At 56.8% G+C, this 23,762-nt stretch overlaps 1 protein-coding gene across 1 annotated transcript in view; it reads right to left on the bottom strand.

The window, feature by feature from the left end:
• LOC134509181 (deleted in malignant brain tumors 1 protein-like) overlaps window positions 1-23,145 on the bottom strand; it is a 263,003-nt gene extending 239,858 nt beyond the window's left edge. Inside the window, exons 1-2 of the mRNA XM_063321665.1 lie at window positions 23,085-23,145; window positions 19,673-19,987 (exon numbers count right to left, since the gene is read on the bottom strand). Of these exons, the coding sequence (XP_063177735.1) occupies window positions 19,673-19,987; window positions 23,085-23,145 (376 nt within the window). The remainder of the gene's footprint in view (window positions 1-19,672; window positions 19,988-23,084) is intronic.
• Window positions 23,146-23,762: the final 617 nt, after the last annotated feature.

The following is a 23,762-nucleotide window of genomic DNA, read 5'->3' as shown; positions in this document are numbered from 1 at the left end:
GAGCGCCTCCGACGCACAGGAACACCAGGAGCGACACAACACACTCCCTTTTACATGGCACGGTGATTTATGATCAAAGCGCAACAAATTGCTGCTCCTGAGCACCGCAGCACAGTTTGTATGTGCAAACCAAGAGGTGCCCAGGCAGCTCATCGTGCTGGCCCTGTTCTTGCTCCAGATGCACCAGGAAGGGACGCCTCAGCCCTAACAAGAGGCAGCAGCCACCAGCTGTGCATTCACTGTTGGCAACGTTGAGAGAGCCACCCCCACTCTTGTAGAAGCCGACACACGCACCGCTGGCATCTTACAGACGCGCAGTTAGTCCAGAGTGCTTCCAGGGTGTTCGGGGACAGCAGTTCAGTGTTCAGCTACAGCAGAGCAGAGCGGGAAGAAAAGCAGAGCCAAGTATCAGCTGGTGATTCCCAGGAAGGCCTGGGTCGCTACACACTCCTGGGTAAATTCCTGTGCGAGACACTGAAGCTCGTACAGAAGCTCTGCAGTCACACCCAAAATTGTTACTTTTCTGACTGAAAGATCCATTTCTTTCTAGACGATATAGCCAGAAAGCAGGGGAAAGAGGAGGTGAGGTATTGATTCCGAAGGTTTGCAAAAGCATTTCTTTGTCAGCGATGGAATAAAAGGACACGGTCTTCTTTTGTAGCTCCAGCAAAACTCCAACCTTCAACGGTTTATCCTTGCAGAATAACGTTTCTTGATCTCTGTGCCACGCTGACAGCTGCTCTTTGGGACCTAGCCATTCTACACACCAGGAATGCTCCGCTCTTCCTAATTGGTCCCTTTTTCCAAGAAGTTCATCAGCAACTCCAACAGCCCACCCATCGCTGACCTGGGTAATTACTTCCCAGTAACTACCAGGCTCCAGATTCCTTTCCACATGGACTGAAATCTGCCATCAGCCCCACCATTTCCCAGGGGGTCCTATTGACTAACTCCACCACGATCCAGAGGTTTGCTTTCCTAAAGTTCAAGGTCCCGACTATGCCCTCGTCTGACACGTATCCCTTAGACTGTGAACTCCACCAGTGCATGGTCACTGCACACCAGGCTTCCTCCAATCTTGACATCCCCAATAAGCTCACTTGCATTGGTGACTGTCAGGTCCAGTATGGCATCCCCTCGGGCAGGGCTGTCTATTTCCTGTCTTAGGAAGTTATCGTCGAGGCACTCCAGGAACCTCTTGGATTGTCTACAGCTCACCGTGTTACTTTTCCAGCAGGTGTCAGGGTGGTTGAATCCTCCAGCAGGACGAGAGCATTCGAGCGCGATGCCTCCTGTAGCTGCAGGAAGAAGGCTTCATCAGCAGGTTCCCCTTGATCAGGTGGCCTATAGTAGACACCAACCACCAGGTTCCCCTTGTCGCCTCGGTCTCTAATGCCTACCCATAAGCTTTTGACTTCCTCTTGGCTGCTCTTTAGGGACATCTCTTCACACTCTATCCCTTGCTTAACAGAGAGGGCAACACCTCTGCCCCTCCTTCCTCAACAGCTTGTAGCCATTGATAGCCACACTCCAGCCATAGGATTCGTCCCACCAGGTTTCAATAATGGCCACTAGGTCATAGCTTTCCAGCAGCATGGTAGTTTCCAGCTCCTCCTGTTTGTTACCCATGTTGCGTGCGTTTGTGTAGAGGCACTTCAGCTGGGCTGTTGCCTGTGTTACCTTCTTAGAGGAGATCACCTTGAGGTGTTTCACGCGTGTTTCCATGTTGACTCCAACAACCTCAGAAGCCCCTGGCTCGTCTCTGTAAGACTTTGACTATGATGCAGTGTTCCCAGCATGCCTCCGGGCAATAGTCAGAGGCCCATACTAGTGCCCCGTCCCTCTAACCCTGACGTGTTATCCCACAGCTGGTCACAGACCAGCCTGATATTATCATCCCCCTCCCCCTTCACATCTAGTTTAAAGCCCTGTCGATCAGCCCCACAATCTCTTGAGCAAAGACCCTCTTCCCCCTTTGAGAAAGGTGTCTCCCAGGTGATGCCAACAAGCCCGGTGCTGTGTAGGCCATCCCATTGTCAACAAAAATGAAATTGTGGTGGTGACACCAGCCACAGAGCCATGGATTAATAGACTGGATGCGTCTGTTTCTTCCAATGTCACTGCCTGCAACTGGAATGAGTGAGGAAAAAATAACCCGCGTCCCAGATTCCCTCACCAACCTTCCCAAGGCTCTGAAGTGCCCCTTGATTGCTCTTGGTCTGTGAGTCGCAGCTTCCTCTCCACCTAAAAGGAAGATCAATAATGGGTAGTAGGCTGAGGACTGTATCAAGCGAGGAAGTTTCCTGGTGATGTCCTTCACCCAGGCTCCAGAAAGACAGCAGACTTCTCTATGAGGAGGATCTACCCGGCATATTGGACCCTCTCATAGTACCCGGCATATTCCCTCTCAGGTCTCCAACAAGGAGACCTACAACAAAGGAGTCACCAACGAGCATAACCCTTCTTTTCTTCCTTGGGGTTGTGGTTGTGATACGGGCGGTACACCATTCTAACTGTGGAGACATCTCTGGTGTGGATTGCCCATCATCCACATCCTCATTTGACTGACCTTCCTCAACCAGAACCTCAGATCTGTTCTTCAGAGGTACCGGGGTGGGGGACATGGTGGGCAAGGAGGGAGTTCACCTGCTGCCCCGACCATGAATTTCCCTCCATTCACTCTTTTCATTTAGGCTTCTGCCTTCTGCCTGACAGGGCAGGATACAGGGGTCCCTGGATCCCGGTGACTTTCTGATAGGTGCTCCTGCTTCTGTTTCAAGGAGGGCAGAGCCTGGCTCCACCAGTCCTTTTCTTGTTCAGCCTCCCTAATGCTCCTTAACCTTTCGACTTCCTCTCACAGCTCTGACACCAGGCTGAGCAGATGGTTCACCTGTTCACAACGCACACAGCAGCTGTTACAGCTGCCCCGCGTTACCAGTGAAAGGCTCTGGCACCCCCTGCAGCCTGTGACCTGGACGGCTGTATGTTCCTGTGGGAGCTCTCTCTGGGTTCCCACATCCATCCTGGCTAAGGTTGAGAGCACGACCTTCTGCCGGGTGGAGAGCAGAGCTAAACTCCATCCAAGAGGGTGATGACCGCCTTGTTGTGGTGCTCCCAGGTGACGCCCTGGGTGATGCCCATGTGCTGCGTGCTTACTCAGTGCGCAGTGACCAGGTCGCTGTGCTCCCAAAAGGCTTCTTTTATGAGGGGGGAAGTGGTCCCAGCGAGTACGCCTCCTTTAGATCTGCCGCCCGTGCTGCTGGCTCTGCCCACAGCTCCTCAGCAGACCACCCACGAGTGGCCGGTTTCCAGCACAGGCTGGCCCCTTTTCCTCACTTCAAAAAGCCCCCAGAGGAGCCCCTCGCTGGCCCTTTTTGCCATGATTCCCTTCCCCAGTGCGGACTTCCCTGCACAGAGATGGTCACCTCAGCGACTTTCTGTGTGTGCAATTCAATTTAGAAAACTATTGTAAGTCTTGTGGTTGCGAGTGTCTGATTTAATTCAGGAAAGTGTCGTACCTGTCCCGTGAACCTTTCCTTTTTTGAATCTTTAAATATGTCACTGTGGTGGTTATAGCAAATTTTGATAAATCACTTTGAGAACTGGCAAATGATGAAGTATTGTTAGAATCATACGACTTAACCCCGTGTTACTAAATCTGAAATTGGTGCCACCTCAAAGTGGGGCAGGATCCCAAATCAACATTCACAACGAGACTGGACATGAGGAGAAGGAAATGTCCCATGAAGGACACTGCTGTGACTGCTGAGGTCACCCAGAGGGAGCCTGGATCAGCGCAACGCTGGGTGTTCCAAGGACCAGGCAGGGAGGAAGAAGAGCTGTCAGGAAAGGCGAGGAGATGCCCCAGTGGGAGCAAGGGGAGGAAAGAGGTTGGGTGTCCACAGCCCGCAGGTCTTTGTCCCCTTGGCTGTGGCTGTTGTCTTTGCTACCAAGGCCTGAAAGGAGACACCTTAATCTCATGGAACCGGGGCCTCACTGCTTCCTCGCACCCCCCAGGGAGGCCAGGAGGTGTGGTGCCGTTGTCCTTCACTTGGCATTGCCTACCCCACACCTCACTGCCCCAGAAGGAGCCCTGAGCCAGTGTGAGGGACAGGATCCCCCTTCCCAGGGCTGGCCGCTTGGCAGGATAAAATACATCAAGGCTTTACTCAGCATCAGCTCCACCTGCACAGTGCCTTTGCCTCCCTGTAATCACAGCCTCCAGTTGCCTGCTCGAACAAATCCATGGGGAGGCTTGGTCTGTCATGGCCCTCAGTGGGGACAATTAATGCTCCAAGACACTTTGGCGTTTGCTTCGGACTTGAATTCCTGCACAGGTTGTTCAAGCTCCTCCCAGTATCTGGCATTCCTGGGCTCAGCAGCAAATACCCCATGGGGCTCGTTAAAGTGCAGAAAGCCCTAAGGAGCCACAGCTCTTCCATGATTTTCTTCAGGGCTTCTAGCCTGGTACAGCTCAGTGGAGAGGTCTCAGGAGTCTACTTAAAGCAGAAGGTTTCAAGAAGCACGTAATAAAAAGGTAATTTTTCATTTGGAAAGGGTTTTTCATTAGTCTTTTTATTTTTCCAGAGGAAATGCTTGCAGCTTTCTCCAGCTGATACTGAACCAGAGGTGTCTCCTAAGGAGGACCAGAGAGGTAGCAACTGCCACCTCCTCGAGGTCCCCCACTGTATGGACAACTTGCCCCCCCACCTCCTCCTCCCCACCGTTTCTCTTGGGGCTGCCTGGGACTTGCATTCTTTTCCTACATCAGACTTGTGCGCTGAGTCTGCAGCTGAATGTTCACAGCTCCTTTGCACCAATTCCTGCCCGATTCCCCCGCAGACTTGGCTGTAAATAGACAAGGGATTCTTATTCAATTTGAACAGCCAGAAGGACAAAATTATACCAATGAATTAAAGAAACCCAATGCATTCCTCCACTATATGCCAAGGCCAAGCCTCCAATAAGCTCCACCTTCCTCAAACCATCAACATAAAAGAAATATGTTGGAGAGATTGATAGGAAATTCTAAATATACGCACCGTTAGTGAGTTGGCTAAAGAGACAGTGTGGCAGATTAAGTAAACTTTGCCTTATTCTTGGCCAAATTTCCATCCCAGAGCCTTGTCACCAACTCATGTCTCTAGTGATGTCCCTGCCCATGTTACATTATGTCCTTGTTAAACAAAAGTTTTCTTCTCCAGCAAACTCGGGCAAAACTCTTCCTTGGAGACAGTCTCTCCTCAAAGTCCCCTTGCAACCATACGGTGAATTGAGATGCAAGAATAAACTCATTACAGTTCCTTCACGTTAACGAGCTCCCAGGGGAAAGTCACGCAGTGTGGAGGGCCCTGGCAGGAATAAAGAGCCTTGGAGGTTCAGCAGGGTCTGCTGAGGGCTGTGGGTGACGAAGCTGCTTCAGGAAATTGAAGCGTGCCTCCCTGGGGGCTGGTTGGAGCAGAAAACCAGAGGCAGTGATTTCAGGGTGACAAAGAAAGGAGGCAGAGACATCCTGTGTGCTGTAGCCCCCTGGATGTGCCCTGCCAAGCCAAGGGGCCCAGTGCTAATCCCCAGCTCGTTGCAATGGGGATGCTTTTGGTCATCACCACATGAGCTTTCCCTCTGCTCACCACCAGGGCCCATAGACGCCGAGTGCCTTCCACACTCTTGCCCCTCAGACTCGGCACGACGCAGCTCCCCCTAAGCCTTTGCCTGGACCCTAACCCTAATCCCTCACCTGCAGCTCTCCTCTGTAGCCCTTCCCTGAACACCAATGCCAAAGCTGAAACCCTCACCACATGCCTCATGCCTAAAGCTGTTAGAGCGGGTCAAGAGATGGATCTCCGACAGTCATTGGAGGGCCAGAAGACCTCTCCTAGGAAGAAAAACTGAGAGAGCTGATGTTGTTGAGCCTGGAAACAAAAAAGGTCCAAGGAGACCTTCTTATATCCTTTCAGTGTACGGTGGAGGCTTATAAGAGAGAGAGAGAGATTTTACCAGGGCCAGTAATGACAGGACAAGGGGCAATGGCTTTACACTGAAAGAGGGTCGATTTAGATTGGACATAGGGAAGAAATTTTTCACAATGAGGGTGGTGAGACACTGGAAAAGGTTGCCCAGAGAAGCTGTGGATTCCCCATCGTTGGCGGTGTTCAGGGTCAGGTAGGGCGGGGCTTTCAGCATCCTGATTGAGTCGCAGATGTCCCTAAAAAACGGGGATTGGACTACATGACCTTTAAACGTCCCTTCAAATCCATGGCATACTGGGACACTATGAGAGCAGATGTGGCCACACCACTGCTGAGTCAAGGGGGACAATAACTGCCCTTTTCTGGGTGTCCACGGTCCTTCTAACACCACCCCATATGCAGCTGGCCTTAATTGTGCTGAGCCTTTACCAGAGGCTCACATGGCATCCCTCAAAATGCCCAGGCCCCTCTCCTCAGACTCACTCCTCACCTCGTCCTCTCCCACTTTGCCCCTTCTCCTTGAAAAACTTGAGGAGGTTTCTGTTGGCCACATCCCCAGGTGTCTCAAGGTCCCTGCGCACTGAAGCTCCAGAACATCAGCATTTAAATTGCATGTGCAGATGGCTCATGCTGAGTCGTGGTTCCTGTAACAAGACAACTTGAGAAGCTGTAGGACAGCAGAGGTAAGAAAAGGGGTTACTAGTGTCATGGATGACATGAGGAGGGTGGAAAGTGCCACTGTCACCATCTCAGAAACACCAAGGGAAGGACCAACAAGGAAACGGTGAAAAAGAGTTGGCTCTTTGTATGGGACGGGATGAGGATGATCCAAGAGAAGAACTTGACAGTGGAAAAAGAGTGGAAAAGGGCATGAAATCAGAAGAGAAACATCAAATTGCCTTGGTTGGGAGGGACCTTTCAGATCACCTAGTCCAACCATCAACCTAACTCTGACAAAAGCCATCACTAAACCATAGCTCTAAGCACTATGTCTGCCCGTCTTTTAAATACCTCCACGGATGGTGCCTCAACCACCTCCCTGTGCAGCCTGTTCCAATGCTTAATAACCCCTTCAGTTTAAAAACTTTTCCTAATATCCTGTATAAACCTCCCGTCACACGACTAGAGGCCGTTTCCTCTTGTCCTATAGCTTCTTACTTGGAGAAACAGACCGAGCCCCATCTCTCTGCAACCTCCTTTCAGGGAGTTAAAGAGTTAGAAGGTCTCCCCTCAGCCTCCTTTTCTCCAGGCTAAACAACCCCAACTTCCTCAGCCACTCCTCATAAGATTTATCCTCCAGATCCCTCACCAGCTCCGTTGCCCTTCTCTGGACCTGCTCCAGCACCTACGTGTCTTTTTTTGTGGTGAGGGGCCCAAAACTGGACACAGTACTCCAGGTGGGGCCTCACCAGTGCCAAGTACAGGGGGACGATCACTTCCCTACTCCTGCTCACCACACTGTTCCTGATACAGGACAAAATTGGGTTGGCCTTCTTGGCCACCTGGGCACACTGCTGGCTCATATTCAGCCGGCAGTTGACCAACACCCCCAGGTTCTTTCCTGCGGGGCAGCTCTCCAGCCACTCCTCCCCAGGCTTGCAACGCTGCATGGGGTTGGTGTGACCCAAGTGCAGGACCCGGCACTTGGACCTGTTGAACCTCATACCACTGGCCTTGGCCCATCGATCCAGCCTCTCCAGATCCCTCTGCAATGTGTTCCTACCCTCAAGCAGATCGACACTCCCACGCAACTTGGTGTCATCTGCAAACTTACTGAGGGTGCACTCAATCCCCTCGTCCAGATCATTGAAAAAGATCTTAAAGTGAACTGGCCCCAATACCAAGCCCTGGGGAACAAGCATCAGGGTGACCTTCTGCACACAAACATTAACAGCTGACCAAAGGGAGCTTGAGTCCAGGGGCAGCTGGAGAAACGCTGGGATTTGGCCAACAGACATTCTTGAAGTCTTTCAAGGAGAAGTGTCCAGTCCTGCATCCCGGGGAAGAATAACCCCAATGCAGCAGGACAGGCTGGGACCTGATGTGCTGAGCAGTGACCCTGCGGAGACGGGGCTGGGCACCCTGAGGGACGCCTCATGAGCCAGTGGTGCACGCTCACTATGAACAAGGCCGGCTGCCTACGGGGCTGCAGGAGGAGGAGCGTGTGCCCCCCAGGCAACTTGAGTCACCTTCCCCTTTGACTCAGCACTGCTGTGGCCCAACGCACACAGCTGTGTCCCAGCGTGCGGCTCCCCATTTTGGAGAAGTGGAGAGGACCTGGAGAGTGTCCAGAGGAGGTCTGCCAACATGGGCTTTAGGGCCCAGTGCACGTGTGCTTGGTGGAGAGGCTGAGGGACCTGGGCTTCTCTGGCCCAGTGGCAGGGAGGCTCTGGGCACTATTGGAATGGCCTGAACCTGGTTGAAGGGTTGTTTCAGAGACAATGGAGCTTTTCTTTGGTGGGAAACAGCAGGAGAAAGAAAAAATGCAACAAAGGGCAGCTTGGGAGGTGGAGACTGGACACCAGGAGAAAGAAATGCCACTGCAAGGGCAGTGCTGTGCTGCAACAGATCACCCAGAGGGAGTCGGGATCAGCCCAAGGCGTTGTGTTTCAGGAACAGCCAAGGACGATGGAGAGAGATGAGTAAAGGCAGTGAGACGCTGAGGAGAGAGGAAGACGGGGAAGCAGGGGGTTGTCTGCAGCCTGCAGGGGAAGAGGAGCAGATGTGGGACACCATAGCACAGACGGGTGCAGACGATCGAGGGAGTTGGCAAGGCTGAAAGCCCCCAACAGTGCTTATGTCTTTCCCCTCTTGGCTGTGGCTGTTGTCTGTGCCACCAAGGCTACCAGAAGACACCTTATCCTTACAGCACTAGGGCCTTAGCGCCTCCTCTTCCCCACCCGGGAGCCGTCATTCTGTCTTTCTGCCCTTGGCATTGCACGTCCTCCCATCACAATGCCCCAGGAAGAGCCCTGAGCTGTGCTTGTGGGGCAGGATCTCCCTTCCCAGGGGCTGGAGGCCAGGGCTTGGCCCTTTGCCTTCCTCTCACACATTCAGCATTAGCCAGCGTCAGAGACACCTCTCCATTGCCTTTGCCTACCTGCCCTCACTGCCTCCAGTTTTCCCTCGAACGAGCCCCCAGGAGCCTTTGGCAGTAATGGCCCTCAGTGGGACCCATTAACGCTCCAAGAAACTTGCAAAATTACATCTGACGTTGACTTCTGGAGAGGTTTCATCAGCTTCCCCTGTGTCTGAGCCTCATGGGCTCAGCACCAAAACCACCAGAGAGGGCATTAAAATGCCTTGGGCTGGTCCTGCTCAGTATAGAAATGGGGGTTGGCCGGGCGGCAGGAATCCGTGTTCGCTGCTCGGGATGGGCATCGGGTGGTAAGCAATTGTGCTGCATCACTCCTGGTTTCCTATTTTCTTTTACAATGATTGTTAGTTTCTTTCCCGTTACTGGTCTATCAAACTGGCTGTATCTCAACCCATGAGATTTTTATTCCTTTTTCTCCCTCTTCTCCCTGTCCCTCTGCAGGGGGTCGGGGGGCAGTGAGTGAAGAGCTGCGTGGTCTTTCCCCCCCTGACAAGGCTGAGGAGTGAGCTGGCTCTGCTCATGACACTGCAGTTTGAGGACAACCAGGACTTTCCCTGAGGTTTTCCTGCAGGAATATGCTGAGCAGCTCCTCTGCGTTACAAGTGGATCACAGATGAGGTAACTAGTGAATGGCAGAAGCTGTAACCCCTTTCCCAAATCCCCGCTGCTGTGGAGCAGGGATGACTCCTTGGGAGCCCACAAGCAGAGCTCTGCTCCTCACGGCACACTTGGCCAGCAACAATGAGAGCTCCAACAAGGGCAATGCAGAAAGCTCCCGCAAAAAAGGACACAGGCAAAGTGTGTTTTCGGGGCTTGGCTTTGGAAGGGCAGGCAATGGGAAGAGATTTGCTCAGAGCTGTCCTGACTTGTGAGTGTGCTTTCCTCCTTTGGCAGTACCTCGGGAACAAATGATACCTCAGGGAAGTTGGGCTTATTGTGTTTGGTGCCTGTTTATTCTTTAAGTGTTTTGTTTTCATTGTGGTGTTCTATGTGCAGATCTTCAGGGCTGTGCTGAGAATCCCCTCACAGCAGGGACGGCACAAAGCCTTTTCCACGTGCGTCCATCACCTGGTCATTGTCTCCCTGTTTACCAGCACTGCCGTAGTTGCCTACCTGAAGCCCTCCTCCATCTCCTCCCCATCCTTAGATCTGGTGCTGTCATTTCTGTACTCGGTGATGCCTCCAGCAGTGAACCCCCTCATCTACAGCATGAGAAACCAGGAGCTCAAGGATGCCCTGAGGAAACTGATTGGACATTTTTTCATCAGCCATAGACTGTGTACCTTCCTCTGCAAAGGATTCCCTGTATCTGTTGTGACAAGCATTCACTATTCCTCCCCTCCTCCTTAACTTTTCACCTCTCGGCTGTGACACAAAACATTTCTGTAAATAAAGACTCAGTCTCTCTGTGTGTTTAAATAAAATACATGAACCAGCTCCAACTTCTTTGTCTGAGACCCATCAGCAGCAGGGCTGAATAAACGGGAGATGAGAAGACCTTTCTGGCTGCAGCAGCCTGGGGCAGGCTGTCCCAGTGCCACTCTGTCACTGGGGCGGCAGGAGCTGCCTGAGGGTCCCCAGGGCCAGGGCTCTTGTACTGGGCTGGGGAGAGGGGATGGTAGTGAGGGGCTGCAGACCCCTCAGAATATCCTGGGGAGGAGGACACAGGGGCCCACTGACTGCCTTTGCCTTGTGCCCACATGCCCCCCATCTCTGGGGCTGACCCTCCTCTGCCCCCCAGCAGCTGCGGTGCCCTTCAGAGGGGCTGTGGCTGTGGAGCGAGTGCCCAGAGCTCTGCAGCACCCTGGGGCAGGCTCTGCTGTTGGGCCAGCGCAGACTGGGCTGGGATGGAGAGAGGGCAGGGGAGGTGGCAGAGCTTGGAGGGAGCTGGGCTGGGCTGGAAAGTGCCCAGGAGGAAAAATCCTCGGAGTGCAGCTTGTACTGTGTGCCCATGCGGGGTGAGGACTCACACCAGAGTGTTTGTGGTGCAGAGCCAGGGCTTGTGGAATTGGTGTCCATCTCCAGGGTTTGGTAGTGGTGGGGCTGAAGGGATGGTCCTCTGTGAGAAGAGACCAGGGGCTGCTTCCATGCCAGACAGAGCTGGTTCCAGACGGCTCCAAAAGAAACCCACCGCTGGCCAAAACTGAGCCCATCAACGAGGGTGGTTGAACCTCTGTGAGAGTGTATTTAAGAGAGGACACAAGTGCTCGAGTGGGAGAGGAGTGAGGGAAAAAGCAGTGTGAGAAACAGCCCTGAAAACACCAGGGTGAGTGAAGAAGGAGGGAGAGGAGGTGCTCCAGGTGCCAGAGCAGATGGTCTCCTGCAGCCTGTGGAGAATACCACAGTAGAGCAGGTATTTCCCTGCAGCCTAAGGAGAGGAGCACAGCAGAGGAGGTAATCCCTGCACTTGGTGGAGGACCCAACACTGGAGAGGTTGGATATTTCCTGAAAGAATTTCAGCTTGAGGAGAGCCCATGCTGTAGCAGGTTTATCTCGAAAGACTGTAGCCTGTAAGAGGGACCCCATGGGAAAAGTGGTAGAAGGAAGGAGCAGCAGAGAGGAATTGTTATGGACGGACCAGGACCCCCATTCCCCATCGCCCTGCACTGCTCAGGGGGAAGGAGGGAGAGGAATTGGGAACGAAGCAGCAAAGTTCAGCAAGGGAAAAAATGTGTGGGAGGAGGCTTTCCAGGCGATAAGGTCTTCCATCGGTCCTATGCTTCTTTGGCCCTCAGCCTTTGCAGCTGCACATGCCTGGCCTGCCCACTTACCTTCACTACTGTCCCCTTTGTACGAGGCCCACACACATCTTGGCACGCCCAGCGTAACGTGGCCTCCACCAAAGCTGGAGCCCACCTGGGCTTGGAGGCAGGGAGGGACCCGGTCCCCTCTGTCTGCGGCTGGGCACAGCTTTTCCCTGGGAACCTCCCTGAGGAGAACTCCTCATCTGTGTCAGCCTGGGGCCCGGCAGGGGTGGCCCAGGGACAAGGGCTGCTGGGGCAGGGATGAAGGAGCTCAGCTGGGAGAGCGTTAGACTGAAGATCTAAAGGTGCCTGGTTCAGCCCTGGGCTTCAGCAGTGATTCTTCTCCCTCTGCTTTTTGCAGAGCCCGTCTGCCGCCTTCCAGCCTGCCCCAGCCCTGCTTGCTCCTTCACCTCTTGCCAGAGCACTGTCCCTGCCCTGGACCTGCACATCTGCGCCTTAGAAGGAGCCTTCCTCCAGCCCCACAAGTCCCCAGCCTCCCCCTGGGCAGGACTCTCCACTCAGGGCTGCTTTGGGGTGGTCTCCAGCTGGGCCTCCTTCCCTGCTCCACAGGATCGGGATGTGTCCTCTGCGGGGTCTCTGAACGACCCAGTTCCTCTCCTCTTTGTCATGCTCAATGGTGCAGAGTCTGTTCCCCTCCTCAGGTGCCTCCTGCACCTTGTCTTCAGTTCCCAGAGCAGAGGCCACTGGACCCATAGTCTCAGGGAGAGGCACTCCCTGGAGCTGCGGCCTGAATGGCAGCATCCTTCCCCCGGGGGGGTGTTGCAGTGAGACCTCTGATGTGCCCAGGACAGCTGACAAAGCCACGCTGAGGATTACCCACCGGAGTGCATGGCCATCGGTATTGTTTAGTCACACGCTGTCCTGAGCAGAATTTCTAGACGTTCCTTAAATACCTCTGGGGATGGTGACTCAACCCCCTCCCTGGGCAGGCTGTTCCAGTGCCTGACCACTCTGTCAGTAAAGTCATTCTTCCTAATATGTAACCTAAACCTCCCCTGCCGCAGCTTCAGACCATTTCCTCTGGTCCTGTCATTATTCACCTGGGAGAAGAGGCCAACACCGACTTCTCTACACCCTCCTTTCAGGGAGTTGTAGAGGGCAATGAGGTCTCCCCTCAGCCTCCTCTTCTCCAAGCTAAACATGCCCAGCTCCCTCAGCCTCTCCTCATATGCCCTGGTCTCCAGACCCCTCACCAGCCTGGTCGCTCTCCTCTGGACACGCTCCAGCACCTCAATGTCCCTCTTGTACAGAGGGGCCCAGAACTGAACACAGCACTCGAGGTGAGGCCTCACCAGTGCCAAGTACAGAGGCACCATCACTTCCCTGCTCCTGCTGGCCACGCTATTCCTGATACAAGCCAGAATGCTGTTGGCCTTCTTGGCCACCTGGGCACACTGCTGGCTCATGTGAAGCTGGCCGTCCACCAGCACCCCCAGGTCCTTTTCTGACGGGCAGCTTTCCAGCCACTCTTCCCCAAGCCTGTAGCGTTGCTTGGGGTTGTTGTGACCGAAATGCAGGACCCAGCACTTGGCCTTATTAAACCTCACACAGTTGGCCTTGGCCCATCGATCCAGCCTGTCCAGGGCCCTCTGGAGAGCCTTCCTACCCTCCAGCAGATCAACACTCCCACCCAGTTTGGTGTCATCTGCAAACTTACTGAGGGTGCGCTCAATCCCCTCATCCACATCATTGATAAAGATATTAAACAAAACTGGCCCCAAAACTGAGCCCCGAGGGACACCACTGGTGACCGGCCGCCAAGAGGATTTCACCCCATTAATCACAACTCTCTGGGCACGGCCATCCAGCCAGGTTTTTACCCAGCGAAGAGTACACTTGTCTATGCCAGGATTCACCAGCTTCTCCAGGAGAAGGCTGTGGGGGACGGTGTCAAAGGCCTTGCCAAAGTCCAGATAGACAACGTCCACAGCCTTCCCGGCATCCAGAAGGCGGGTGACATGGTCATAGAGAGAGATCAGGTTGGTTAAGCAGGACCTCCCCTTCCTAAACCCCTGCTGGCTGGCCCTGATCCCTTGGCTGCCCTGCGCTTGCCATGAGAGCTGACTCAGGGTGATCCTCTCCATGATCTTTCCTGGTACCGAGGTCAGGCTGACAGGCCTGTAGTTCCCCGGATCCTCCTTCTGGAATAATTACTAAATTGGCCAAGAATACAAAAATACAGCATTGTTCACACATTAAGGAAAGTCATAAAATCAAGAGGCTTCTGAGGTAGAATACAGCCACAGCTAGCACACGAAGAATGCCACATCTGTGATTCCCTGTCTCATGTTGTTTGTGAAACTACACGAGGGATGGAACGGAACGCGCTTGTTCTGTGGCCTTTCCTTGTGACGAATAGCAGATATGGGGACGAGATGGTACTACAGAACAGATAAGCGGCCTACGCACTACCCAAGCCAACATTTCGTCAAATGTTGATGAAATGCTGTCCTTTGTGCGAAATTTGCTCACCACAATGTACCAAAACACACCTCCATCCCGGAGGCTACCCACCCCCGAGGTGTGAACACTCCTCCTTGAATACACTAATCATAATAAAAGTACGTATGACTAAAGTCACTCAAACTCCACTTTGAAGATAAAAAAATAGTATAAAAATAGCCCAAAAGAGAGGGGATGTCAGGGAAGACACCATTGCGAAGAATTCCACCGCTGATTTCCGGGATCAGTTGACGGGCTGAGCCTTTCCTTCCCCCCATAGGGACGCCTTTGGGTAAGACTGCGATTACACCGAGTGCTTTCTCGGGACTTAGAAATTTCTCTAGAGAATCTCTACCCTACATTTATAGCCAGGCTGTATCGTTTATAATTTTGTCGCACCTTTGTATACTTAACAATATCTTTATTTGCACGTGCTTTGTAGACAGTGTATTTATCACTGGCAATCCTAAAGAACCTGTATATCTGTTGTTTAAATAAACTGCACTATTTAAGTAGCTAGTTGTTTCGCTTTCTCACTGAACGCGACCAAAACTTGAGAGAGGCCGTGCTAGTTCAGGAGCACGACTAGACTGAAGGTGCAGTCCACTATTAGTGTATCCAAATCGTAATAGTTTAATACATATTAAAAGTGATTGGGCTGATAGTGCTGAATTGGGCATCACTCAGAACTTAAACCTAGCCGCACCTGGCCTCCCACCTCGGTGAGGAGTGTTAGAACGCAAGGGGGTTTATCTTCTGCCAAAACCGCTTGGCCCCTTTTCGCACAACACTCCTTCTGACCCTTCTTGTAGATGGGCGTCACATTAGCCACCCTCCAGTCATCTGGTACCTCCCCTGTTGACCAAGATTGTTGATAAATGATGGAAAGGCTGGAGCTGGAGCCTCTGGTCCTCTGCAGGCACTGTGGGCCTGCCCTGCCCAGCCAGGGTCTGGCTGTGGGGTGAGGAGGGCTGTGTGCGCTGCCTCTTTGGAGCCCCCTCTCAGGAGAGAGGCGGGCAGCTGTGCTGGACCTGAGGGCTCACTGCCCTGCACCACACACCCACCCAAGACGTGCCCCCTCCCCACCGCCATGTCTTTGGGCTCTGGTTTCCTCCAGCCACCCTTGGGGAGACACTAAAGCACCTGGGCAGGCAAGTACAGCTCTGGCTCAAAGGCTTTTAATAAGAACCGATATGGGGGCCCCTGTGTAAAAACAGGGGAATCAAAATTGAGGAAACCCCTGGCAGTTTCTGCTGCCCGTGGGAAAAGGGAGAGGGTTCCCTGGTGCTCACGGCTCTCCCAGCTGCACAGACCTCTCCTCCCTCCTGGCTGCCCCCAGCTGCACTGCAGGGACGGGCTCTCCTGGCCCGGGGCTCAGGGACTGTTGTGCACTGAGCTCCGGTGTCACAGCCTCTGTGTCCTCAGGGGGATGTGCCACAGGCACCCCTTCAGCATCGTCATAGCCCGTGCTCTCTGGGGACAGGGACCAGCCATCCCCCTTAGCTCCGGGGGCACCAGCACCTCTCTGGGAGAGCAGGTTTGGCCCTGCAAGAAGCAAGGCAGGCCACTGCATGTTCACCCCATGGGGTGCCTCTCCTGGGCTGTACGTCACCTTCCTCCCTTCTCCTCACCAGTCTTGAGACGTTCAGCTCCCTCTCCCGCCCACGGTCCCCCAAAGGAAAAACTCCTGGGGCAGGTTCCCCCACCCCAGCACATTGGGCTCTCGTTGTGACAGCGAATTATCCAGCACCGGGGATGCCACCCCAGGAACCAGCAGCTCTTTCTTTCCCTCTCACCTCCAGGGGTATCCGTGGGTCCGGATCCTTCCTCTGCCACCCTGGGCATTTCCCAGTCTTCCTGCCCAGGGGAAGGATCCTCCCCAGGGTCAGAAACCTCCCTGGCATCATCATAGCCATCAGCTGGGTCACCTCCAGGCAGGACAGGGACATCTGAAAGGAGAGGAGAGCTGGTGACAGTGAGAAGATGCGTTCTGCAGAGCAGAGGATGGGAGGATGTGCAGGGACGTGGGGCTCCGACGTCGGTGTTTGCAGCCCCACAGGAGATCCCGCCCGTCCTCCCAGCTCCGAGCATGACGCTCAGTGACACTGCTGTCCATCACATGTCTGCAGGGAGGAGAGGTCCACCCCTTCCTGCCCCCATTAGCTGGTGCTGACCCCAGACCATCCTCCTCCTCGCTGTCCCCGGGGTAGGGCTGCAGCTTGCTCAGGGACCCCTCTGAATAGGAGCCTGGAGAGAGGCCCAGCGGGTGTTAGGGGAGTGCGCTCTGCTGACCCAGCTTGTGCTCAGTGCTGCTGGGGACGTGGGACCCACAGAGCCACGGCTGCACGGGGGCGAGGGCTCAGGACTCACCCTGCTGCCCTGGGACAAAGCCCATCTCCAAGGGCCTGCCAGAGCTGCCCTGGGACAGCCCCTTCCCTCACCCCTCAGGTGTCCCCCAGGGTGCAGGGGCAGGCAGAGAGGGGCTGTCCCCAAATGGGACGCGCAGAGCAGGTGGGGAGAAAGCTTCTCTCCTGGGCCCAGGACATGGGTGCTCCCCACACAGATCCAACAGCCCCACAACTGCACGAACCATGGGTTAGGGGGCTGCAGGGGTCAACCCTGGGTGGCAGCCAGGGGAAAGAGCACTGTAGATGTGTCCTCAATGAGGGACGCACACCAACCTGAGCCGCTGAACCTTGCCTGCTTCTGCCATGCTGGGCTGGAACCGATCTCCTCGTACATGGCCTCGGGGAAGGGCTCCTGAGCTCTCTCAGAGCCCGTGGACAGAGGCAGGGCTGGCCCAGGGATGGTCAGAGAGGGGATGGGATCCCGCAGAGAGCACGCACTCTTGTCCCCCAGCTCTGCCTCTCCCGCTCACTGACACCCCACGGCACCCCTGGCCTTGCCAGCAGGCATCTTCCCCTGGGAAGGGACCCACCTCTGCGCCCAGCCCTGGCGCTTCGCACTTGCCCGGCCAGGAGGGCCAGGAACAGGCAGAGAACGGCTTTCAGGATGATGCACATGATGATGGGCAATGAGACTCTCCTGCTGACGGTCAGACGGCCCCGCGTGGGATCTGCATGGCAGGAACACAGAAAGGGCAGCACCAGGCCTGGGAGAGGTGAGGGGCCGGCACACCCCAGTCCTGACCCCCATTACATACCGGGTTTCAGGGGATGAGGGATGGGGAAGCTCCCACCTGAGTGGGTGAATGACAGCCCTCCCCAGCCTCCCGCCCCACCGCTACCCCGGTGCCTCCTCCTGGGAGTTTCACAGCCCAGCAAGGAGCCCCTTCCCTCCGGCTGTGGGTCACAGCCTGGCCCCAAGAAGACCCGGCGCTGGTGGGGAGGACGGGTTACCTGCTGGGGGGGTTGGTGCTGCCGTCCTGGGTGCATCTGCAGAGGAGGAGAAGGAGAGCTGGGCTGAGAGGGTGGGCGTGCAGGTACCAGGGAGCCTCCTCTCTGACACACCGTGTGTGTGTGCGCACGTGTGCATGTGCAGACATCACTGCCACATCCCACCCAAATCGCCCCTCCTGCACGACTGGTGAGCATGGCCAGGAAGGAGCGCAGGGCCCAGAGCAGGGACAGAGCCGGCAGCCCGGGAGGTGCCCCTGGGGGCTGCAGGGCCCTGCGGGCAGAAGCTGGAGGACATCGAGCCCCACCGAAGCTGCTGCCCACTCGGCAAAAGGCTCTCCTGCTCTGCAGGGATGGCCTTGCGCTCAGGAGCTCTGGAGCCGTGATGGCAGCCAATGGGGAAAAGGGCTCCCTGTGAGGTGTCCCAGCCCTGCCGCTCACCTGAGCAGTTCACGGCCGCGTCCTCCTTATGGCGGCAGGCACTGCTGTCCCCAGGCCAGGCCCAGCAGTCCTGCAGAGATGGCTCTGTCCCCCGGCACTCCACCTGCTCCAGCCAGATGGGGCCGCTCCCCTCCCCAAATGCAGCCTCGGCCAGGGCAGACACCGCAGGGCCACAGCCCAGCTGCCTGCATGCCACCTCGGCATCCCGCATGTCCCAAGAGTCGTCACACACCGTCCCCCAGGAGCCGCGGTGCCACACCTCCACTCGGCCAGAGCACCCCTTCTCCCCTCCCACGGCACGAATCTTCTCCCTGTCTGGAGAAGGCAGAGAGCTCCCAGGGCCGCGGGACAGCAGGCAGAGCCCTGCCAGGCGAGAGGGGCATGCAGAGGAGCAGCTGCCTGTGCAGCTCGGGGTGCTGGGGCACGCAGCCATTGGGGCCGGGGGCGTTTCTGGCTGACTCCCTGCAGAGGGAAACGCTGTGGTGAAGGGGCTGCTGCAGGGGGGGCGTGCAGCAGAGAGCGGGGCTCAGCTCAGCTCGTGCCACCCACCCATGGCAGCAGTTGAACCCCGGTCCTTCAGGGGACACACACTCGGCAATGTGGGGGACCCTGACTGCTCGGCCCCAAAGGGACCCTGGGTCACAGAGCAGCAGGAGGGTGTCCATGGAAGGGACACTCCTCAGAGCCCTGGCTGTTCCCTTCTGGGACCTTGCCTCGAGAAACCTCTGCCTCAACCAGGCGAAGCTGGGAGCCCGGCTGGCAACCGCTGGTGAATGTGTGGGGCTCCAGGAGAGGAAGTCCCATTTTTGGTACCAGCAGCAGAAGCGTCTGGCTTGGAAATGAAAGGCCCCTGCAGGCCCAGGAATTTGTCCATGCCCAGCCAGGAGCAGGATCGCAGGGGATGCTGGTGCCCGGCTAGCTCAGAATTACCCTTGCAGGTGATGTGGGTCTCATCTCGCAGGTCGTCGCATGACTGCGGGTGCCAGGGAGCGGAGGGACACTGCCAGAAGGAGCTGTTTCTCTCCCCACACTCCACACGATCCAGCCAGGCCGTGCCAGACAGCCTGCCGTGGGGCCGTTGTGTTTCCAGGGACCCTCTGTCCCCGCAGCCCAGCTCCTTGCATGCCAGCGACACAGTTTCAGGAGTCATGGAGTTGGAGCAAACGCTCCCCCACGTCCCATTGTAGAAAACCTGCAGGCGCCCGGAGCAGTTGGTGCCGTTCTCCAGCCTCAGGGCCATGAACTCTGGGAGGAAAGGCAGCGAGGGGGAACAGGCTGGGCTGGGGCTGGGGGAGCAGGGACACCCCTGCACCCGCCAGGCCCTCAGACAGGCAAAGGCACGTCCAGCAAGTCCCCCTTGCACCCACGGACAGAGAAATGTCCCTGATGGACAGACACCCCTGCCCTCCCTGCTGCCCGTCAGGGACAGCGGAGCGCCCCAGGGACCCCCGGTGGGACTGAGGGCACCTGTGCATGGGTGTCCCCACAATGGCCTTTGTCAGGGGCTCAGAGCTGGCCAGGAACAGCCTCGGCCGTGTCCGGCTCTCCCCTCGTCCCGGCCTGCCTGGGCGCTGGGCTCCCACCACAGCTCCCGGCACACACTTGAGCAGACGACTCCTGCGTCCTCTTTGTGCCCGCAGCCGTGCTGCCCCCAGGACCCTGCCGGGCAGTCCCAGAGAGCAGCTTCGGCCCCGGAGCAGTTCACACTCTCCAGCCAGATCTGAGCGGAGCCTTCCCTGAAGCGAGCGGAGCCAACCGCCTCCAGCGCCCCTCCGCAGCCCAGCTGGCGGCAAACGACGGCAGCATCAGACAGGTCCCAGCCGTCATCGCAGACGCTCCCCCAGCTGCCCTGGTAGTAGCTCTCCACTCTCCCAGCGCAGCGCCCAGGCCCGTTCACCAGCCGCACCTGACGGCTCCCTGTAGCAGGAGGAAACCCCGGCTGCCGTCAAGGGCCGGCTGCCCACCCAGCCCAGAGCCTGGGGGGGCCGTGCAGCGCCACTCACCCCGGCAAACGACCCCCACGTCCTCGGCAATCCCTGCTTCCAGCGCACTCTCAGGCAGGGAGGTGTTGCAGAGGGTCAGGTTGGCCTCGTGCCCTGCACACCGCACCCCGCGCAGCCCCACGGGACCCGTCCCTCTCTGAGCCTTCGGGGGGTTGTAGGCTGCCTCTGCCTCTCCGCACTGCAGCTGCCGGCACACCACGCTGGCCTCCTGCACGTCCCACTGCTCATCCAGGACTCTGCCCCACCTCCCGTGCTGGAAGATCTCCACTCGCCCGTCGCACGGGCTTCCTCCACCCACCAGCCGCAGGGATGCGAAGCGAGCTGGGCCTGGGGAGAGCAGCCATGCCCCAGCCCTTGGCGGCATCGGGGAGCCCGGCAGCCTGCAGCATGTCTCCAGGCTCTGGCACCCTTGCAGGAGGGCCTTGGAGCTCACCTGCCTGCTGCCAGCCCTCTGTGGGGACCTTCTGAGCCAGAGCCTTGCACTGCCACAGGGTCCCCTGCTTTGGGAGCATTTAAGAGGAAAACAGAGTAACCGAGTGTTTTCCTGCACTCACCTGAGCAAATGACAGCAGCGTTGTTCTCATGGGAGCATGGCGAGGCCCCCAGGGCAGTCACTGGGCACTCTCCCAGGTGGGCTTCAGTCCCGTCACAGTGGAAGGAGTCTCTCCAGACAGGGCCGGTTCCTCTCCCAAAATGCCCTCCTTTAGGAATGGACTCAGCAAACCCGCAGTTGAGGTGACGGCAGAGAACGTGGGCGTCCAGGAGGTCCCAGCGGGAGGCACAGAGGGTGCCCCAGGTCCCCTGCACATGGACCTCCACCCTCCCCTCACACGCCGTGCTGCCGTTCACCAGCCTGAACCCTGTGAACTCGGGACAGAGAAGGATGAGACAGGGCAGACTTGTGCTTTTGCTGCCTTGGGTGGTGGAGTAGAGGGCAAACGGACACCCTGCCTTTCTCCTCCTTCTGCACCCTTTTAGGGCTGCAGACAAACATTCAAGGTCAGGTCTAACGGGGCTCTGAGCAACCTGATCTAGTTGAAGAGGTCCCTGCTGGTTGCAGGCAAGTTGGACTAGATGACATTGAAAGGTCCCTTCCAACCCAAACCATCCTATGGTTCTGTGATCACCCCTTCTGTCCTCACACCCAGCACAGCACAGTCCCGTCCCTGCTCCCTCATCATCGGCACACCCCCGGTGGTAACACCCTGCCCTGAGTCCTTACGTGTGCAGGTGACACCGGCAGCATTCGCGTGGGGGCAGGGCCGGTCCCTGGGGGACCCCGTGGGGCAGGAGCTGAGAAGGGATTCATTCCCCACACACTGCAGCTCTCTGTCCCACGTGGGACCAGCCCCTTCTCCAAAGTGAGCTGCCCCGGGACCAGACAGGGCTGTGCCACACTGCAACTCTCTGCAGACCACGTCGGCAGCTTTGGGACCAAAGTCGGAGTCACAGACAGTTTTCCACTGGCTCCCGTCATGGATCTCCACTCGTCCTGAGCAGGGGTTGTCCCCTCCAACCAGCTGGACAAATCCTGGAGTAACCAAAGAACCCTGTGAGTTCCCACAGCCCTCTGGCAGTTACATACCCATGTCCCACCTGCCCTGCAAGGTGGCCACAGGCAAAGAGCCCCACGGCCCTCCCAGCAGCTCCCAATGGGTGCTGATGGCACAGATATACCAGGCACATCCTGCTCCTCTGCCCAAGGACAGGGCTTTTTCCCTTTGAACGGCCCCTTTGCTTTGGTTGAGGGACTTGTGTCTGCCAGAAGGCACAACCCAAAAGCCACTGGCCACTCTGCACCCTTCTCTGGGGCTGTGGGTGGCCGCGTGAGCAGCTCTCGGTGCCTCTGGCACAGGGGAACCTGGCCCTCAGCAATGCCAGACAGGTGCTGGCTGAATTGGAGAAGAAAGATGAGAATCAACAAAAAATGCGGGGCATTGAGGGGGATTCATCTCCCAGCCCCAGGCACCAACCGACGGTGGGATGAACCATCTTGGGGCCCGGCGGTGGGTGGAACCCCACTGGTCTTTCCTCAGGGACCAGGGACACCAGCAATGAGAGTCCCAGCTTGGCAGTGTGACCAGCAACACAGGACCCTGCCCTGGCAGCCGTTCATTGCTCCCTGAGGGCACAGCCAGGTCCCTTCTCCTGTCCCAGTCCCAAAGGTGGGGAAGAGATTGGCTCCTTACCTGAGCATGTCACCCCAGCATCCTCACCATGATCACAGTTGCTTTGACCCCATCCATTGTGTCTACAGTCAGACAGGGCCGACTCTGTGCCGTGACACTCAACGTCATCCATCCAAACGGGGACAGATCCTGGCCCAAAGTGTGCTTCAGCAGGAGCTTTGACAGCGGACCCACAGCCCAGCTGCTTACAAACCACTGCAGCATCATTCGTGTCCCAGGAGTCATCACACACGGTCCCCCACTGGCCCTGGTGTTTTACTCCACTCTCCCAGCACAGCGTCCGCTGCCATCCTCCAGTCTCACCTCCGCAGCCCCTTCAACCACCAAGATGGGACTGGTCAGGAGAGCGCCGAGTCCCAGAGTGCAGCTCTGGGGTCCTCCCTGCCTGTCACAGGCACCAGGATGGGAGCCCTCTCCCCTCCAGGCTCTCCCTGGGGATGTGTGGGCGTCCCCCCACTCCCCATGGGCTGTGCAGGCTGGGGGTGCTAACTCCAGACCCGCCCGGCCATTTTCTGTCCCACAGCCCTCAGCACCTCCTCCCACCTCAAAGGGCCCCTGCCCATGCCCACCCAAAACCTGTATCGCCAGGCCGTGCGCAGGGCACCTGCTCCTCCCCAGCCCAGCACCCCTTAACAGCATCATGGAGACACCCTCTCCCACCCACATGGACACAGGCAAAGGCACAGGGTCCATGGACTTGAGCTCCTTCTGACCCTCATCTCAGTGGCACTTGGAAAGAAACCCTCTTCCCAAAGGGCTCTTGATGACCCCACTGGTACACCCGATGGCCCTGGGCTGTGGGAAAAGGGACCCGGCACTTACCTCTGCAGAGCTGCACCCAGAGGAGCAGCCACAGCACCCGAGGGGACAGGAGTCCCTCCATTCCCATCCTGAGCCTCCTGCCCTGCTGGCACAGCCCTGCTCTTCCCCACTCCCTGTCACAGCCCCTGGGGACTCAGGGGGACGTCGATGATGGGAGGGTGATATATCTCTGCAGATGCCGACCCAGCTGCGTAAGGAGCCAATCGAAGCAGCAGCACCTTTTTAGACGTTATCGGGAGCTATCTCCCCTCCGACACAGCCCAGCCCGCCAATGAACTTCTCCAGCGCCGTTCATGACCATATATGAGGGACATATATGTCCCGCTGCCGGTGTCATGGTCGCTGTGGTGGCAGATCATCATGGGACAAGCTGGGTGTGCAGGGCAACTTGGTTAGTCACCCCTTGCACCCTGCTGTGGGCCTGGAAGCATTGAGCATCTCCTGCGCTGGGCTCATCCAAGAAGCCATGAGGCAAGTGTCCAGCTGCCCCCAAGCTGCGGTGACCATGGAGCGGGGACTGCACCAGGGTCTGTGTCAGGATGGGGAGGAAACAGCCCCTGCCCCTGCTACGGACCTCACTGTGCTGGGAGCAGCAGCTGGGAGAGGTCTTCATCCAGGGCAAGGGCTCCATCCCAGGAGTGTTGGCTTGTCCGTCCCTCCCTGCAGGGCCCCACAGTG

The sequence above is a fragment of the Chroicocephalus ridibundus genome, unplaced genomic scaffold (assembly GCF_963924245.1).
Source record: "Chroicocephalus ridibundus unplaced genomic scaffold, bChrRid1.1 SCAFFOLD_94, whole genome shotgun sequence".
Classification (NCBI taxonomy): Eukaryota; Metazoa; Chordata; class Aves; order Charadriiformes; family Laridae; genus Chroicocephalus; species Chroicocephalus ridibundus.
This window is presented reverse-complemented; position numbering and strand designations above follow the sequence as displayed.